Source organism: Notolepis coatsorum, assembly GCF_963971535.1.
Source record: "Notolepis coatsorum genome assembly, chromosome: 7".
Taxonomy (NCBI): Eukaryota; Metazoa; Chordata; class Actinopteri; order Aulopiformes; family Paralepididae; genus Notolepis; species Notolepis coatsorum.
Genome location: NC_140171.1, coordinates 96,696,214 through 96,717,027, shown reverse-complemented (window position 1 = coordinate 96,717,027; position 20,814 = coordinate 96,696,214). Strand labels below are relative to the sequence as shown.

The 20,814-nt window shown below is 41.4% G+C and overlaps 1 protein-coding gene across 2 annotated transcripts in view; it reads left to right on the top strand.

The window, feature by feature from the left end:
- LOC311232432 (inactive tyrosine-protein kinase 7-like) overlaps positions 1 to 20,814 on the top strand; it is a 194,118-nt gene that overhangs the window by 86,780 nt on the left and 86,524 nt on the right. Inside the window, exon 1 of one of the 2 annotated variants that reach the window (XM_084319228.1) lies at positions 1,799 to 1,912. The exons of the other annotated variant lie outside the window; for it this stretch is intronic. Within the exon in view, the coding sequence (XP_084175354.1) occupies positions 1,858 to 1,912 (55 nt within the window). The 5' untranslated portion in view covers positions 1,799 to 1,857. Of the gene's footprint in view, positions 1 to 1,798; positions 1,913 to 20,814 lie in introns of those variants that run through there. 2 annotated transcript variants of the gene reach the window in all.

The window sequence follows — 20,814 nt, the reverse complement described above, 5'->3', positions numbered from 1 at the left end:
GTGTGCTTGCCGTCAGAACAGTAGGTGTGTGCTTGCTGTCAGAACAGTAGGTGTGTGCTTGCCGTCAGAACAGTAGGTGTGTGCTTGCTGTCAGAACAGTAGGTGTGTGCTTGCCGTCAGAACAGTAGGTGTGTGCTTGCCGTCAGAACAGTATGTGTGTGCTTGCCGTCAGAACAGTAGGTGTGTGCTTGCCGTCAGAACAGTAGGTGTGTGCTTGCCGTCAGAACAGTAGGTGTGTGCTTGCCGTCAGAACAGTAGGTGAACAGTAGGTGTGTGCTTGCCGTCAGAACAGTAGGTGTGTGCTTGCCGTCAGAACAGTAGGTGTGTGCTTCAGAATAGTAGGTGTGTGCTTGCTGTCAGAACAGTAGGTGTGTGCTTGCCGTCAGAACAGTAGGTGTGTGTTGACCACATGGCCTCGCTGCTCTAGTGGGCAGATGTTTCTGTTGTGTGACTCACACCCTTCAGCGAATCAGGCACACTTACAGTACACTGGGTCAGGAGGACCCGGGCAGCATAGCACAGCTCCTCCTGCGCCTCCTGCAGCCATGAATACCATCTTTGTCACTTTAAGTGCCCCGCATTCCTGCTGTGGAATCCAGGAAGAGGTTTGGGACCTTTCCAAGACCAGGTAGTTTTTTGCAGAGGTAGGCTCTTTTAGCTTTCACTTCACATGTTATACAATACAACGAACATACTAAGATGTCCCCGTTTCTAGAGGGGATCGCCACCGGAAATTAAAGGAACACGCCAACATTTTGGGAAATTAGCTTACCGTCTTCTCCAGAGAGCGACGAGAAGAAAGATATCGGTTTCCTCTGCGTTCAGTAGAAAGCTATCTGGCTACATGGCCGGTTAGCCTTTGGGAGAGGTGTTAGTTGGACAATGCCTAGGCTAACCGGCCATGTCCGCTTCCATTCATTGTGCTAAGCTAGGCTAACGTGCAGCCAGATAGCTTTCTACTGAACGCATGGAGAGGAAACTGCTGGTATCTATCTTCTTGTCTTTCTCTGGACTGTAAGCTAATTTCCCCAAATGTTGGTGTGTTCCTTTAAGAATTAAAATACGTTATTTCCATGGTCTAGGAAGGTTCCATCAGTGTTTGTGAACATGAGAGCTACTCTCTCATAAATCCAGAAACCAGAGAAGAAGGAAGACTCAAGGTTGTTGTCGTCATGTCTGTGCCTAGTGGTGGTTCACAGACGTTTGTGAGATCAGTTCAATCCACTGATATACGAGAATGCTCTGCATCTCTGCCGCTGCATGTCCTTATTATATTTCATTAGCTTGGCCTGTTGCTTCACTCTGAAGAAACGAGGATGACTTTTTTTAAATTTGTAATAGGACGAAATCTAAATTCCCAGGGCGGCTGGGTGGCGCAGCGGACAAGGCGCTCGTCACCAACGCAAGAGACACTGGTATCGAATCCAGCTGTCAGTGTTGCTTCCGGCTTGGCCGGCCGTCATATTGGCTCGATTGGCAGAGTCAGCGGGAGGGAAGCCGGTGGGTGGGTCTGGGTCGTTGTGGACAGCGACTCCTACAGTTCGGTCGGGGCGCCTGCACAGCGAGGGAAGGATCTAAGAGGTAGTGTGACCTTCCACACGTTACACTCTCTCAGTGAGAGTCCGCGCTGCCAGGTGAAAAGAAGCGGTGGGCTGGGTACACATGTGTCGGAGGAAGCATGTCATAGTCTCCGCCCTCCCGGACCCACGGTAGGGGGTAGAGTGCACAACAACCAGGAAGGGGATTGGGAATTGGCATAACGACTAACATTGGGAGGGGAGAAAAACGGAAAAAGGAGGAAAAAAGATGATTTAAAAAAAGAAAATCTAAATCCCAGAGCGTAACTTCTCGTGGAAAATGTCCCAGAATGTTTGCCACCCCAGTCAGCATGACGTACCATGCAGTTTGGAGGGTATGTATTCAGGAAATGCCTGCGGCTACTTGTTGCGCCACTGATTACTATGGTGAGAAGGAACCCTCGACGAGTGGGGTCTTTCTGAAGTGGATGACTTGTTCTCCTCGTTATTTATACCGCCTTGAAGATGGTTAATTTGTTGTTGTGTGAATCCTGCCAACGAAAGCATCATAGTACCTCATCCGTAACTATCGCTTGTAGGGCTGACCTTCAAAGCATTTTTTGGCCGTCGAAGCTTCTGGGCCCAAGATTCGATTTTAATTCAAAGCTTCGACAATAATAATAATAACTTTTTTTAATTTTGTATATGTTGTGGGACTTGTACAGCACTTTGGTCAACTTTGTTGTTTTTAAATGTGGATTAATTAATTAAATTAATGAGTCGGGAGCTGCACTGCCTGGGCGGCTGCTCTCCGTTATACAGCCAACGACATTACATAATTATGTTGCAACCTTCATCTATAAAGCAAACAATTATATAAATATTTATATGTAGTTAATAGAGACAAAGGCAGAATTCGACTTAAGCACGTTTTATTAAGAATTTTTTTATATGGGTCGGGAGTTCGGGACACTGCTGCGGACACCGGTAAAACAAAAAATACTATAGAGAATTGTCAGTGCTGTAAAGTTTAAACCTTTTTAAGCCTTATTAATGTGTTGTAACTTGTGTGGTGTCGTGTACAACGATACTTACGTTTTTCAAGTGATTTGACAAACTTGTTGTAGCGTTGATATGTCAATTTCTTGTGGCATATCTGGCACTCTGCTTTTTGGGTGTTGAGGACTTCTTAGACATGTCTGCTGCACATGTCCTTGTTGTATTCAACACAGAGAGGAGGAGTTAATGAGGAATCTCCACAAGCTTGTTGTAGTTAACAAAGAGAGGCAGAGTTAATGAGGCATATGACATTTGTTGCATTGGAGGCGCAAGATTTTGCAGGTGGGAGGGGGGGAGGAAAACAATTATTTTTAATGTTCAAATTTTATTTTCCCGTTCGAATCCCGTTCCCATTGAACGAAGCTTCAAAGTATTTAAGACAGCCCTAATCGCTTGTAACAACCTCATTTTCATATCGTCACCCATGTGTGTTTTAAGTTATACATTGGGTTTTACATGAATTTTCACTGCGTCCTTCATGAGAAGGTCAGTTGGCCCTCTCTGACGTTCATTTTGAAGGCCCTTATTGGTGAGCTACCTCCTCATCACATCATTATTGGAGTGGAATTTTGGAACCTATGGAACCCGTTCTAGTGACTGGCTGGTCCTTAACACTTTCAGAGCCCAAGCTTAATTCCTTTTTACCCCCTTGAATGCCCAGCACCACTTCAATGTTAACGTTAATATCGCCTAATCTATGTTTTAAATTATGGCTATGTGTCTAATCTGCCCGTCGCTTATCAAAGACTCATTTTCCAGTCAACATTGTCGTAGCAGATTGTTTTTTTATCGGTTCATTTCCGTTTTATAGAATTTTGAAAAGCACTAGTTTTCACGGAAAAAAGAAGACATTCCATGATAATCGCCCTACTGGAATATTCTAGAACGTTGTAATTTTTCGGCCTATTTATTAGGGGTGGGACGATACATCGATCCAGATCGATACATCGATGTAATTATCAACGATCGAATCGGATCGATGCGATGTAATAAGATCGATTCATATCGATACTCTTATTTTGAAAATCCTGTGGCGAGTCTCATAACTGATTGTGTTAAATATGATATCATCTCATATCGATCCCAGGCACCTGAATCTAATCGTATCGTATTGTATCGTGAGAGACTTTGTGATATCGGCAAATATCGTATCGTTGTCCAAAGAATCGATATCGTATCGTATCATGATGAAACTGGTGATTCCCACCCCTACTATTTATGAATAGTTTTCAAATAAACGCTAGATTATCGATAGTATATGTGTACACATGCACGCTCGTGCCGCGAGCTGAAAATCGATTCTCCTAGTTCCTGACCGCACGCACAGTCAAACCATATCACATAATCACATAAAAGCTTATATCTCCCTGTGAAAACGTGTCTGATTATCCTAAGACTGGTAACATAGATTCCTTACCTGAGATCAGATGGTATCCAAATGGATTATTCCAATTCCTGATCGTCATTCGAAAAAATCAATCCTTTTATTGATCCACCGCATATACTGTAAAAACACATAATCCCCGCTGCTCTGAGGCTCCAGAGTGAAGCTGATCGTCGCCGGTTGCATGAGTGAGAAGTAAAATGTGGAGTTCGGTTTTTTTTTTCTCATTCATTTTCATTGAGTTCAATCCAAAAGGGTGAATTACCATCTGGGAGATGATAGGGGGCGCTTTTTTCACATCTGAGCGCCTGGGGTGGCTGAATTTCCAACGGTAGACACGGTTGATGAAATATGAATTCTGATTGCTAATTAAAAAAAAGAGAGAAAAAACGAATATTCTTGTGATGGGCATTCAACCCGCGGGGGGTAATCCCGAGAAAACTCGGTTTGGGCAATCAAAGTGTTAAGGTCCCCTGAGTTTGCTCTGAACAGGGTAAATCTGCATTTTGCTATGATGCTCCTCTATCTCATGGAATGAACTCCAACAGTCCTTAAAGCTTGAGATTCTCCCCTCTGTTGCAGAGTTTAAAACCTTGATCTCCAAACCTTGTCAATCAAGATGTACGTGTTTTAATTGATTAGTTATCCTTGCTTTTTGCCTCATCTTGTTGTCTTATTGTTATGATTTTATATGCCGTGTGATTTCTAAATGCAAAAAAAAAAACGTCTGTATTTCAAGTTTAAGGTTAAATGTTTGAAATAAAAGATGTAATAAATGGTCCTTATGGTCACGAAACTCACTTAGAAAACCAACATATATGCCAAAAACAATGTAGAAACTTGTCCGCCCCTCCTCCCCGTTTGTGTCTGCAGTCTCTGTCTCTGTTTCCCAGTCTGGTCCAAAGTACTCCGCGTGCCCCTGTCGGGCCTCCCACTCACTCGAGCGAAACCGCCTCAGCCTCATTCTGAATGGGCCCTACTCTTGATTCCCCCCCCGTCCCCCTTCTTGACGAGCCCCGTCAGTCAGTCAACATCACTGGCACCCATTCAACATACGATCCCAGCATTTGTTCTTTTTCAATGTGAAAGGACCAATGTTAGTAGCCCAAGAAAGTTGATTTAATAAAAAAAAAAAAATTATCAGATTAATCACTTTATTCAAACTGAGGATTTAGTTTAAAAAAATGATGGCGGCTGGCTGGCGTAGCGGAGATTGCGCTCGTCACCAATGCAAGAGACTCCGGTCTCGAATCCCGGTGTCAGCATTGCCTGCGGCTTGGGCCAGTCGTCATACTATCTCAATTGATAGAGGTAGCAGGTGGAAGTCGGGGGCAGCACTGTCTGGTGAAAAGATGCGACAGGCTGCCTCCTCGTGTACCGGAGGGGACACGTGATGCAAGGCTTCTATCCTCACTACAGCCGACCAGTGGGAGGCATAGTCTAGCAACGTTCAAGACAGAGGAGGGGAGAATTGGCAATACGAAATTGGGATGGGAGAAAAATAAGGAGAAAAAGTGGATACAAAAATATAAAAAATAAAAATTATATAAAAAAAATGTATGAAATTTTATATATACAAATTTTTTACACACATTCGAAGCTTCGTTCGAATACTTCAATAGAAGCTTCAAATGTAAAAAAAAATTACATTCGATACAGCCCTACCGTCTACTATCGGCACACGTATTTCACATGACTAATCGCTAATCGGCACACGTATTTCACATGACTAATCGGCACACATATTTCACGTTACTAATCAGCACACATATTTCACGTGACTAGTCAGCAGCACACATGTCACATTACTAATCAGCACACATATTTCACATGACTAATCGGCACACATATTTCACGTTACTAATCAGCACACATATTTTAGGTCACTAATCGGCACGCATGTCACATTACTATCAGCACACATATTTCACATTACTAATCGGCATACATATTTATTACCCCTGACCATTTTCCTGAGCATTGCTTACTTTTTTAGATTTAAAATGTTTTGCTTTGTTTACCATTGGTAACTCCTTAGAAAAGTGTGTGAGTCTCTCTCTTTCTCTCTGCTTCCTCCATTTTACATGCTGTACTATATTGTATGATTGCTACGTACATGTAGGGCTGGGCGATATGGGAAAAAATCATATCGCGATAACGATATGATGATGATATCATATTTCTCGATATCGATAATTATCGAAATTGTTATAAGTATAAAAAAAAATTACTTTTTTTTCTTTTTTTTTAACAACAGATGTATGTTTATTTTGCAGCAATTCTTTGTTGTTGCCGCCATCTTTAGTGTTACATCCCCTCACACAACAGTTCTCAGGCTGCAGCTGGTTTAAAAGCTAAAGTAAACCGGCTTCTCTGCTGGCTGTGGCTCCAGGGGAGTTGAACAGTTCTGGCTCTGCTAGTTTATTTTCTATCTTTTGGTGCTTTTTTGGTGGACAAACCACCGCACATGTGCACCGTGACTCGTGACTGGAGTCTAGTTCTGCTAGCACACATAGCCTACTGTGTACAGACGGTTTCAAACTGTATTTTAAATTAGAAAGCAAACAAAATAAATGGACAAGAGAAAAATAAATCTCAATTTGGTCAGTATTGTCATTTGGACAAGCAAAGCCATTACTTTAAGTTGCAGGCAAGAAAGACAAGTCTGTCCACTGTCTCTGGTTTTAAAACTGCCCTGTTGCAGGTCACACACAAAAAAAAACGATTTTTCTTTTAATTTCGATATTCGATGTCGATTATTAAAATATATCGCGATATTTATCGTTATATCGCCCAGCCCTACGTACATGCTGTACTATATTGTATTATTGCTACATGCTGTACTATATTGTATGATTGCTACATGCTGTACTACTACTAATACTATTGTATGATTGCTACATGCTGTACTATATTGTATGATTGCTACATGCTGTACTATATTGTATGATTGCTACATGCTGTACTATACTGTATGCAATGTTCAAGTCAAGTCAGTTTTATTTATATAAGTATGTGATCTGTTGGTATGTAAATGATGTATGCGACAGAGATTTGCATGCATGCCAAAACACATACATTTGAAGTATGCATCAGATGGTAGTGACAGGATCATTTCAATCCCACAATTCCTTGCGCCAGGTCATTTCCAGTGCCATTTTTTGTTCTATGTCAGCAAAACCTTCCTAACATTAACACATTGAGTGCCACGCCCCTTTGACCATATGGGCTAGAGTGCCAGTAAGGAAGTCAATGGGAGGTCGGGGAAATTTGCGAAGGCTTAAACTATATCTTAAATTATGGCTATGGGTCAGGGCTGCCGCGGTATTGATTTTTTCCTTACCGCACAAATTTGCGAAGCTATTCAAACCGCCGCGGTAACCGGTAGTCTATTCTTTATAGCATATAGCCTGCCTCTAGTCTAAATGTCTATCTTTAGAGGATGACTTTGCAGCATGAATATTGTTTGGGATTCGGCAAGCATGCATTCGTTATTGAAAGTGAAACACAGACAACATAGGCTACTGAACAGTGAACACTGTTTATTGACGCTTGCAGTGAGGTACAACGTGAGGCTCACTCGAGGTAGACGGTGGACGGGTCTGTTGAGGAGCTGAGGCGCGCGCCTCTCTCCCCTTCCCGTCGACCAAGAGTGAATACCTGTAGTCCCCAGGGCTCTGTCCCGACCGGTGTCTGGATCGCGTCTATGCCAAATACAACGCAGTTCGGTTTCCGGGTTCCTCTGATTGGCCACTAAGCCCACGTGACCGCGCGCTAGCACGCCCCCCTTATTGCCCGCTGCCGCGCTGTGAAGCGGAAGAGCCAGCGAGGCGACGCGAGGCGGCGGTGGTTTCAGCAGCAGCGGCCGTCTTCTTCCGAGGTTCATTCATTCATTTCTCCCCCACTACTCCCAAAAGTAACACTAAATAGATAAAGTACAACAACGCCAGACTCAAGAAACTGTGTTCCCTTTGGCACAATACACACAATTGTTAAGGGGATGCAGACCAGAGAAAGACGTTTGTCTTGTTTACATCAGGGTCCCCCATTTTCAATTCATATCGACATTTATGACATACACAACATACATGACAGCTTTGGCTGTTTGTACGATGAAACAAAGAACTTCTAAGATATACATTAACTTGGATTTCAGTGATATTCAGCGGTTATGTCAGTGTTCTTAAAAGCTTGTAGTTGTGCATGTCATAAAAAAACAAACTCGCATCATTTGGGTATTTCTGAATGTTTTGGCATATGAGTCTATATAGGATGCATTTTTGTGTAATTGTTTGATCATAATACAGGACTAAGGAACATGGTATTTTTTTATTTCAAATTATAAAGAAACCATTTCTTCTTTCAGAAAGGCTGATATAAAGCTAATGTTTTGTGTAATTGTTATACTCATTGCGGACCATTACATTTGTAGTATTAATCGTAGAATCATATCATATCAGTACCTTCAATAAAGAGTAGATCTGACTACTTTACTGAATTAACAATTACTGTGAATATCTCCAAACCACGCTCACAAACATTGAGTAACAATACCTTGGATGATGTAACTGATATGGATATTAGTCGCGCTACTGGAGAAAAAGATGCTGGTACACTTGACAGTTAAAAAAAGAAATCACTTTATTCATTCCAAATGTAGCTTATTTTTCCAATCATATTGTACTATTGTTGCTATCGCTATCAGCTCTATCTTTAATCTTTCAAAATGTTCAGTTGCTATCGCATGCACTCATCTGTGTTTCACTACACACTTGAGTGCATGCTTACCAACTGTTAGTCTGCAACACTACTATCACCGACATCTAAGAAGGGAGATCCCCCTTGAATGGCCCTTCTAAGGTTTCTCTCCTCCACACTGCCTGTGGAGCATTTTTCCCTATTGTTAGGTTTTAGTGAGTTTTTCCTTACCTTCGCGTGGGGTATGTCTGGGAGTGCTTGCATTCTTTCATTTATTTGCATTTATTTTAAATTTGTTGGACCTTATGGTTAGGGATGCCCCGATCGATCGGCCAGCGATCGGTATCGGCCGATATTCAGTATAAATATGAGATCGGTGATTTCCGATAATGCTTTATTTTCGCAGGTGCTGGCTAGCATTGGCTAACTAGCTATCGCTCCGTGAGCTAACGTTAGCTACCTAGCTAACATTACTGTTTGAACAAAATGACCCAGTCAACTATTCACTTTAGTTTAATACATGAGGCGTTGTCTAATGTTATCTAGCTACTGATAGCTCCTGATATCAACGTCTGATATCATCAGTTTGGCATTCGTTTTCGCAGGTGCTGGCTAGCGTTGGCTAACTAGCTATCGCTCCGTGAGCTAACGTTAGCTACCTAGCTAACGTTACTGTTTAAACAAAATTACCCAGTAAACTATTCACTTTAGTTTAATACATGAGGCGTTGTCTAACGTTATCTAGCCGGCTAGCAGTAGCTACAGATGGCTCCTGATATCAATGTCTTATAACATCTGACATCATTAGTGTTTGCAGCTGTTGGCTAATTAGCTATCATGCTCCATAGCTGTAACTGAACACTGAGAACATCTTATAAGTTTCAGTTCATAGGAAAATACTTTGACTATAATGGTCAGAAGTAAATTAACTTAGATACTGTTATGCTTAACAACCAGTACTATTCACTTTACTTAATTTCTAAGATTAGATTAGATCATTTAGACCGGACTTTGAGAATGCCTGTGTTAGACCTACAGTATAATACTGCCAGCTGCTATAAGAAAAGCAAAAACGATCGGTATCGACAGTGTATCGGCCGATATGACTCATAGACAATCGGTATCTGTGGCAAAAAACGTGATCGGGGCATCCCTACTTATGGTGTTCTTGTTCTGTTCTTGACTTATTGTTATGTTTTCTTCTTGACTTGTTTAAAGAAGACATGTACGGCCCATGGGGACATTAACGTGTGTTGTCGGGCCTTATAAATACATTTGATTTGATTTGATTTACTGAACAAAGATTAGCAACGCATTTTCTTGCGGTGAATTCCTGCCTGAACATTCAAGACATGCTGTATTGCGTGGAGCTTTTAGAGAGGAAGATCCGTAGGACATCACAACGTCGCCTCCTGAACGCAACCTCTTTGATAGAGGAGAGATTACACCCATGCAGCCTTGAGTGTCGTGTGCAGTGTAAACAAACATTGTTTATGAGAACACATCCAAAGGGAACACAGTTTCTTGAGTCTGGCGTTGTTGTACTTTATCTATTTAGTGTTACTTTTGGGAGTAGTGGGGGAGAAATGAATGAATGAATGAATGAAAACTTTATTTAACAGATTGCAGAATGGGTACAATACAGTACGGCGCAATACACACAATTGTTAAGGGGATGCAGACCAGAGAAAGACTTTCGTCTTGTTTACATCAGGGTCCCCCATTTTCAATTCATATCGACATTTATGACATACACAACATACATGACATTAGGGATTAATAAGAACGAGCCGCCTCGGAAGAAGACGGCCGCTGCTGCTGAAACCACCGCCTCGCGTCGCCTCGCTGGCTCTTCCGCTTCACAGCGCGGCAGCGGTCGATAAGGGGGGCGTGCTAGCGCGCGGTCACGTGGGCTTAGTGGCCAATCAGAGGAACCCGGAAACCGAACTGCGTTGTATTTGGCATAGACGCGTCCGGATCCCCCCTGAAAGGATGGGTGAGCCGCGGCCGGGGAAGACCGGGCGAGCCCGACTTAACGAGAACCATAAAACCTGAGCGCGGTGTGGCTCCGGCCCCTCGCGTGCAGCCGCGGTTCCCAACTCTCCTCTCCCTCACGGGGAGAGGCGGGGGGGATTCGAAGTCTCCCCTCTGGTCGTGCGCCGTTCACTCGGTGTCGCGGGCAGGGGTGGTAGCGCCCGGCTGTTACCCCCCCCCCCCCCCCCCCCCGACCCTTTCTTCTTCTTATTATAAAAAACAGCAGTGTATTCAGCTTAATCTGCGGTGGGCGTGATGTAACAGCGATACCGAGGTAATGTGGTAACCGCGGCAGCTCTAGCTTTGGGTCTAAAACAGTGTTTCTCAACTGGTGGGTCGCGACAATTTTTTTTATTTTTTTATATATTTTTTTGCACTACCTATCTTTGTGAAAGTGGCTTCTCAGCTCTGGTCCAGTTGAAGACAAAGCAGAGAAACAGATTGGACATTGAGCAAGACTTTAGAGTTGCTTTGTCTACCATCACCCCAGACTGTGAGACTCTTGTCAGGAGCGAACAACATCCCCAGTTATCCCATTAGTTCCCTGGAATGTTAAGCTAAGAAGTGCTAAGAAGCATATATTATGTATTATTATTATTTTATTTCATTGTGTTTTTATCCCTAGTTGCACTTTTGTTGCAACTCCAGTTATCCCATTAGTTCCCCCAAACTTACTGTATGTCTGTTATGTTAAGCTAAGAAGTCTGCTAAGAAGCATATATTATTTATTATTATTATTATTATTATTATTATTATTATTTTATTTCATTGGGTTTTTAGCCCTAGTTGCACTTTTGTTGCACTTTTTGTGTTTATTTCATGTTTTTAACACTTTGATTGCCTAAGGCTAAATTCATGATATACCATCCGTTGCCAGCTCTATTTAACATGGAGAAGTTCCCCTTCTTTGCAGGGCTATAACTTTTTAAATTCTATTGCTAGATTGCCATTATTAGGGCCCATTCAAGGTCTTATATGTATTGTTCATGGTGTAGCAACGTTAAACTTTTTCATTCACATATTCATACTAAAATATGGTCTAAGGCAGGGGTTCTCAACCTTTCTGCTGCCAAGGCACCCCTGTGTTCAATCAAATATTCCAGGGCACCCCTACATACGATAAAGACTTTCCCGGTCCTGTCTTTTTTGCTACAATGATGATACAATGACTCTTTATTTGCCGTGCTGTCGTTGAGATGTTTTGTTGTTTGTTTGTCTTTGTTGCTTGTTGGTGAATCTGCAAATATGAATTGCCCCACGCGGGATCAATAACGTTGTCTGAATCTGATGACAAAAGTTTTTTTTTTTAAATACAGAAAAGGATCACTAAAGTGCTATCTGTTGCAGCTGCACTGTTCTCCATAAAAATAGCATATTTGGATAAGTTTGACAATTTCTCAAAAACAGAAAATCATGTATTTTTTTAAATACAGAAAAGGATCACCAAGTTACCATTTCTCAAAAAATATAAATAAATACAGAAAATAAGCACTTGTTCACTCAGTGGACATTTCTAGCTCAATGCGAGGTCCGCTGCTGCTGGCTAATAATACGGTCAATACGTGGGGAGATCTTTGACAAGGCAACACGCATGTCATCATCAAGGCTCAACTTGGCCCTATATTTTGTTTTCAGAGCTGTCATGGATGAAAAGCCAGCTTCACACAGATATGTGGGGCTGAATGGTATCAACACCTTAACTGCAGCATCATGAGATACTTGGTACTCAGCACCACACTCTGAAACTAGCTCTCCAGGTGGTATCAGATGAGATTTCAATGAGTTCTTCCAAGAGTTTGGATGGAGATGTGTCAGGAAGCTTTGTCTCAATGTTGTCTGTAAAGTTTTTTTTATCCAGAGTAACTTGGTGATCCTTTTCTGTGTTTTATTAAATAATGATTTTCAGATTTTTAGAAATGGTCAAACTTATCCAAATATAAGTATTTTCATGGAAAACAGTGCATCTGCAACAGATAGCACTTTAGGGATAATTTTCTGTAATCCAAAAAGAATTTGGATTCACTATAAAGTGCCTGTTCACTATAAAGTGCCACGTTTTGATATATTGAGCTTTAAACTTTAAGTAAATGTTTTGGAACACGCAACCTAAAACACCTTCCTCTCCAAAACCGTTCCTGCAATTGTTTTATGTTGCATGATGATCATGGATACATTTATTATGTATTGTATTTTTTATGTTTAAATATCAACATAATCTGTCTGTCCACCCTCAGTACATTTACTATCAATATAATATAGTAGTCTGACTTCATCATCTTTTCAAACGCACACACATAGAGGGAGAATGCCCCCCCCCCCCCCCCCCTCCTTCCCAGTCCTCTTTCCAACTAAGTCCCCACCCTGCTGTTCTCTGTCGCTCTGAACAGGGCTTTTAGCTTGTTGTTAGCTTATGCTAACGGCAGCGTTTCCGTTAGCCGGTAATTACCGGTATTTGTCCGGCAAAATCTCCTGAAGTCCGACATATTTAATTTCTCCGGTCTTAATGTCCGGTGAAAATAATTCCCCGAGTCTAAGCACAATTTGATTATTTGAATTGTATTAAAATAGGCTAAAATTAAATAGCCTATGCGATGAACGAAACGATCATTACATTTGTTTCCTCGTTGCTTCTAATAATGACAACGACGTTGTCAGCGAGAGCTTTAAAAACGTAGGTCTCGGTTCGCTTCATCGGACCAAACGCGAACCAAATATAGGAAGTGATTATTATTACCACTGCTCGCAGCACTCACTGCAAAACAAGCACACTGCATCTAATCTCTCTATCTATCTATCTATCTATCTATCTATCTCTCTCTCTCTCTCTCTCTCTCTCTATCTATCTATCTATGTCTGTGCATCTTGGGAAGAAGGAAGAAAAAACGCGGCTTATTATTATTACCGAGGCGCGCGGCTTATTATATTATTAAAACGGCTACTTGTGGGCACTCATAAAAACACTGTGGTCTACAAGTTGTTTAGCGAGAGGATGGTGGTAGGTAATGTGCTTCAATAGAACAATGGATCAATGCCATGTCAAAACTCGGCTCCGCTGATCTGGGCTCCGCAGTACACACACAGACACACACACACGCGCGCGCGCACACACAGGATCGCAGCCACACACACATTTCCACTGTCCAATAGACAAGCGCCCTTTTCGACCGCGTGACATTGAGGTGGAGAGAGTAGTCACGCAAACCACGATAATGTTGCAGTCTCTCTGCTTTCTCAGTTCTTCGCTTGATATAATTAATACAAATGTCCAATATAACGGAATTCGTTAGCTCATAAAAATGTGATTATAACAGACTGCTGTTAGTGTTTAGTGTCGGACCGACTGCCACATACGCGGTCTATTTTATTTCAAGTCAGCAGCAGCACGGAGACGGAGTATCGAGGGACTTATTTTATTTGGAATATATTAATGACTGTATACGCAAAAGTAGCCTAGTTTTAAGTAATAATATTATAAATCTACATGCCTTGAGGATGACATGAGCCTGCCTATCAATTGTTTTAAAGCTCAATAAACTATGACCGGAATTAATCTCATTTGTCCGGTAGTTGAAATCTTGCAGGTCACGGAGACCGGCAACAATTTTTTCTAACGGAAACCCTGGCTAACGGGACATTAATTCCGGTCTTAAACACAACATGGTCATAAAGGAATGGCAAGGATTGCAAAGCATGTTATATTCATTTGACCCGTTGCGGAATAAAACAGCAGGGATTTGTTTTGGGTCGCAAAAACACTATCCTTGCTGTGTTTCAATGTCCGCGTTCCAGATCCAGACGCTACTACTGCTGAGCTGAGAGACGCTACTGCTCACTGCTCAGCCTGCTGTGTGGAGATGCATCCTATTGGCTGTGTGCTGGAGCGGATATGAGTCACGACACCACAGATTTTCAAAATAAGAGTATCATAATGACCTTAATGTTGCTAGCTTTCGGAGCCTAGTTATTATAGCTGGAGCTGCGCGTGGGCATAAATGAGACCCGCTATAGGATTTTCAAAATAAGACTGTTGTCATTCTATATTTTTAAAGAACATTGCCAGGCATCTCGCGGAACCCCTGGCAGCTCTCCGCGGAACCCCTGTGTGCCGCGGAACCCCTGTTGAGAACCGCTGGTCTAAGGTATAAGTATGTTTTCATCTCTTTCTGCAGCTTTCTCCAGAACGTGATTTATAGCCCCAAATGCATTATATTGATGATGAAATACAGTTTGATAGCAATCGGCGCGAAATAAAAAATTCCAACTGAACGTACTTCTGGAAGTTACTACACGTCATCTGATGTTGACCGGATGGGCGAGGGGGCGTTTATAATTCCGTGGGCAGCGTTATACCATTCATCTAATGTGGGTCATATGTTCATCAGATCAGTTAGTATCGAACACGGTAATATTACACGCTAAAACTCACCCCAGTCTCCTCGGGCCGTTGGGCGATCAGCGTGGGGTAGACAGTTTTCCATTATGGGATGTCGAAATACCCGGTCCATTTCCAGGTTGTATAATAGTATATACGTCCAAATAACGTTGTTTATTGAGTTAGGGCGAGCAATCTATTATCCAGTGTTTCAAGATGGAGTCGCGGGAGCTATAGAGAGTGGCCGGAAGTAATATGGGTGATCACCACTTCATCCACATGACTTCCTGTTTGGCGCTTCTGCCGATCAGCCACCAGATGGCGCTCTTGAACCGCTAGAGGATTGAGAGGAGCTCAGAACTGTGTGTGAAGGCTGCAGAGGGGAAATATGATTTCGATCACAGATTTTTGAAATATTGATATTAAAGACGAGTTAGGGCGTCCTCGGCAACTTGAGCATGGCTAGGAAAGGCGGCTAAACACGTTTTCGGCACTTAAAGTGTTAACAGTGCATGAAAGATTGTGTATTACTGCAAAAATAATTCATTTGAAATAAATCATAGTGGCTAAAAAATTTGGGTCGCGACTTAGTGACTAAGGAAAATGTTGGGTCCCCCCGAGGCTAGACCAGTTGAGAACCACTGGTCTAAAACACCCCTCGCTTATCAATGACTTGCTTGCAGTCAACATGTACGAAACTGATTGTTTTTTCATTGGTACATTTCCGTTTTATACCGTTTTGAATACGAGTATAGTTTGAGAGTTCTAGTAATTCCAGAGAAATTCCGCGATAATAGCTCTTTAGTGGAATACACAAAACACGTTGTAATTTTTTGGCTGATTTATGAATGGTTTTCAAATAAACGCTAGATTATCGATAGTATATGTGTACTTATGCATGCTAGAGAAGTGGGCTGAAAAATCTATTATCCATGACCTGGTCAGCGCTAACGTCATACACACACACACATACACACACACAGACACGCTGCGATGGCTGAGAAAAAAACATCTGATTAACCCAATACTGGTAAAATAGAGTCCTTACCTCACATCAGATGTTCTGCAAAAATATTAATCCTATTCCTGATCGCCATTCCAAATATTGATCACGTTTATTAATCCAACGTTATAGTCCAAAACTAGGGGTGGGAATCACCAGTTTCATCACGATACGATACGATATCTATTCTTTGGACAACGATACGATATAAGCCGATATGTGACTGGGCATGGGGGCGCGGGACTTGTTGAGGTAAGGTCCAATTTTTTTTTTTTTTTTACATATTGTGAAAGTACAGATTCATACCTTAAAAATAAGCCATCACTTGAACATTTTGGTGGGATATTTTGCAAGCTACATCCTATAAATCATGGTGATATCAGTAAACGCATTCAGAGATGAATGGTCTTCGAACTTGTGGAGAGCTTCACACCTGTGATTTAATCAACTACAACCCTACCCAGAATAATAATAATAATAATAATAACTTTATTTGTATAGCACTTTTCATACAGAGGTTGCAGTTCAAAGTGCTTCACAACAGTAAAAAATACAGGCTTATAAGCGAGCATAAAAAGATAGACAGGTAGAATCACAGTGTTTCACATTAGGATCTAGCATACCAATAGGCTCTCCGCTTACAGTTTTCAGTAACACAAATAGTAAAAATAGTTTAAAATGATTCAGTTTAAAAATAGTAAAATAAAAATAAAATAAAATAAAAATTATAAAATAGAACGGACATAAAAAATACAGGCATGAGCGAGCATAGCAAGATATGGCAAGTGACAACAATGCATAGACATAAGATTACAGTCTGTTCTAACAAACCAAACTGCCATGTATTAAAGTTTACAGACAATCCATGCTGATTGATCTGCCATAAGCAAGTGACATAGACATAAGATTACAGTCTGTTCTAACAAACCAAACTGCCATGTATTAAAGTTTACAGACAATCCATGCTGATTGATCTGCCATAAGCAAGTGACATAGACATAAGATTACAGTCTGTTCTAACAAACCAAACTGCCATGTATTAAAGTTTACAGACAATCCATGCTGATTGATCTGCCATAAGCAAGTGACATAGACATAAGATTACAGTCAGGGGAGGAAACTAACTTTTTGGCTTACCAGCCAACTGGCGAGTATCTGATTTACCAGACAAACAGATTTTTTACCAGCCAAAAAAAATCACTAATTGTGATAATTACTTCTTTGTATGTCTTTGTCTAAATTGATTTTCAATCATAGTAAAAATCACACTGTGTCTCTACTCTTTAAAATATTTATTAGCATAAAACATTAATAACAGTCTCTACTCTTCACAATATTAGCATACAACATGTATTAATCACACTGTCTCTACTCTTCAAAATATTAGGATATCACATATTAACATGAAAGAGGGAACTATTCTGGACTGGGTTGGGCTGAACTAGGCAGTGAAAGATGCTGGGCTGGACTGGACTAGGTTGGACTGGTCTAGGTTGGACTGAGTTGGGCAGTGAAAGAACCAAGCATTTCACTGTAATGTAATAGCTAAATAAAACAACTTGACTTGTTACATTTGCACTCTGGTTGTATGCCAAATGTATTCTGGTTGTACTGTACTTGTGCTGTAAGATGACAATACATTGGAACCGAATCGACAACGCTAGGGGTTCAGCAGGTGTATTCTGAATGCCAAGTATGACAACATCACCGTTGTGAAGGGCATATGGGCGATTGATTGATTGATTGATTGAGTGGTGATATGGGGGGAAACCCGGTAATAATAAAATGTCACTCGGCTGCATTTAAGCAAAGCCGCTCAGTATAGTCGTCCACTATGTTGAACGCGCGTTATGATAGCTTGTTACATGCTAGGTAGCTAGCCGGCTAATGCTGGTTGACTTGTCATTCTCATCCGACTCGAAGGAGACGCGTCGCATGCTGTTGTTCGCCCCCATGTCAGACCGCACTGATATCCGAAAGCGACGACTCTACATGCAATTATTTTCATCCACTGATGTGTTTTTGTCTAGTTTTTCTACGTTGTCAAGCCGGTGGCAGGAGTCTGTAGGTCCGCGAGCAGTGATCTGTCCACTTCCCCTAGATGGGCGGCATCTTCTAGAAAATGAGTGTTCATTGGAGGAGCTTAGAGCGCATCTGTACAACGATGATGTTCATTGGTTATGGTTGGATTGAGGCGCAAATGGGAGGAATCAAGGGGGGAGTCAGAGTTCGGCTTGTGCCAGTGAGCGAATCAGCAGATTGCAGAATGATTTTTTTGTTTTGTAATTACTAGTACTCGCCAGACTGGCGAGTGCTCTTCATGAATTACTCGCCAAACGTAAAAAATACTCGCATTTGGCGAGTAAAGTGGCCTAATTTCCTCCCCTGATTACAGTCTGTTCTAACAAACCAAACTGCCATGTATTAAAGTTTACAGACAATCCATGCTGATTGATCTGCCATAAGCATAAGATTACAGTCTGTTCTAACAAACCAAACTGCCATGTATTAAAGTTTACAGACAATCCATGCTGATTGATCTGCCATAAGCAAATCATAGTGTTTCACATTAGGATCTAGCATCCTAATAGGCTCTCTATTCAGTAATACTCCTGTAATTCAAATAATAAAAATAGTTTAAAATGATTCAGTTTAAAAATAGTCATCAGTAAGAAGTAAAAAGTGCAATAACCGACACATGAATTTGATAGGCAGTGTAAAAGAGTAGGCAGGGTAAGAATAAATACAAGTTGTGTCAGGATATCCCTGATGTTTCCTCTTGCCACTAGGTGGTAGCAGATATCTATCAGTGAAATGCCTGAGCTGTCTTTTAAAGATGTCTAGCGAGTTGGCTTCCCTGATGTTTTGGGGTAGTTTGTTCCATAGTTTTGGGGCATAGTTGATAAAGGCTGCATTACCGATCCTCTTTTGACTGCTTCTGGGAGCCTCTAGTAGTCCAGCAGCTGATGATCGCAATGTTCTTGCTGGTGTGTAATTTATTAGAGTGTTGGCGATGTAGCTAGGTCCCTGTCCATTTAGAGCTTTGTATGTAAGGAGAAGGACCTTAAAGTCAATTCTAAATGTTACAGGAAGCCAGTGTAAAGCGGCTAAGACTGGACTAATGTGCTCTCTCCTTTTGGTTCTAGTTAGCAGTCGGGCTGCAGAGTTTTGGATTAGCTGAAGCCTCTCTGTGGTTTTCTTAGGGAGACCTGTGAAAAGTGCATTACAGTAGTCTAACCGGCTAGATATGAATGCATGAATTAGCTTCTCAGCATCGTTCTGATTAATAAATGGTCGTACTTTTGCTATATTTCTGAGATGGAAGAACGATGTTTTCGTCACTTTGCTAATATGAGAATTGAAGTTCAGTTCTGAATCTATGGCAACCCCAAGACTAGTGACCTCAGATTTGATCCAAGGGGTTAGTCCCCCCAGGTTCTTTATTAATGTTTCTTTTTTAGTTTTGGGGCCGATAATTAGAATTTCAGTTTTGTTCTCGTTTAGTTTCAGGAAGTTCTTACTCATCCATTTATTTATTGCCAGTAAGCAGTCTGTAATGGAGCTAATCGCTGTATCATTTGGTTCAGCAGATATGTACAGTTGTGTATCATCCGCATAGCTATGGAAATCTACATTATGTTCTCTGATGATATCACCCAGCGGTAACATGTAAAGGGAGAAGAGTAAAGGACCTAAGCAACTCCCTTGTGCAACTCCATAGTTGTTGTCGTATATATCAGACATGTGATCTCCTAGTTTAACATAGAATTTCCTCCCTCTGATGTATGTTTTAAACCAGCCTAGCACATGGTCTGAGAAACCGACATGGTTTTCAAGACGATCGTTTAGAATATCGTGATCGATTGTATCAAATGCTGCACTGAGATCTAACAGGATAAGGATGGAGATCTTATTCTCGTCAGAGTTTAGTCTGAGGTCACTGATTATTTTGGTGAGGGCAGTTTCAGTGCTATGATATTTTCTGAATCCTGACTGAAATTCTTCTAAGATGTTGTTTTCTTCAAGAAAGGAATTTATTTGAACTGAAACTATCTTTTCAAGTACTTTACTAATGAATGGTAGGTTGGATATTGGACGATAATTTGCCATTTCATTACTATCCAAGTTAGGTTTTTTTTTAAACTGCTGTTTTAAAGGCATCCGGGAAAATACCAGTCCTAAGGGAAGTGTTTATGATATCTAGCACAGGGCTTGAAACACTATTAAATACCCGTTTGAAGAAAGCTGTAGGTATAGGGTCAATGTCTGAGGTGGAGGAGTTACATTCTGAGACAGTTTTGCAGAGTACATCTAATGTGATGCATGTGAAACTTCTCATGGTTACATTGCACGGTTTGCCGCAATCAACTTTATTTCCATCATGAGTAATGCTGGCCCTGATCAAGGTTATTTTGTTGTTAAAGAATAGTGCAAGTTCTTCACACTTAACCGTTGATGACGGAGGTGTAGGGGCAGTGTTGAGTAGTACATTAATAGTGGAAAAGAGGATTCTGGAGTTTCCAGCATTTTCTGTAATGATTTAAGAGAAGTAATCTTTCCTTGCTAAGCGGATGGTTTTATTATAAGCAGTTAAAGCATCTTTGTATATATCACAGCATATGGTGGTTTTTGTTTTTCTCCATTTTCGCTCCGCTGCACGACATTTCCTTTTTTCTTCGTTGACCGTATTATAGTTATAGAATGCATTGTATTCCATGGCCCCCCTCTCTCTGGGGACATTAACACC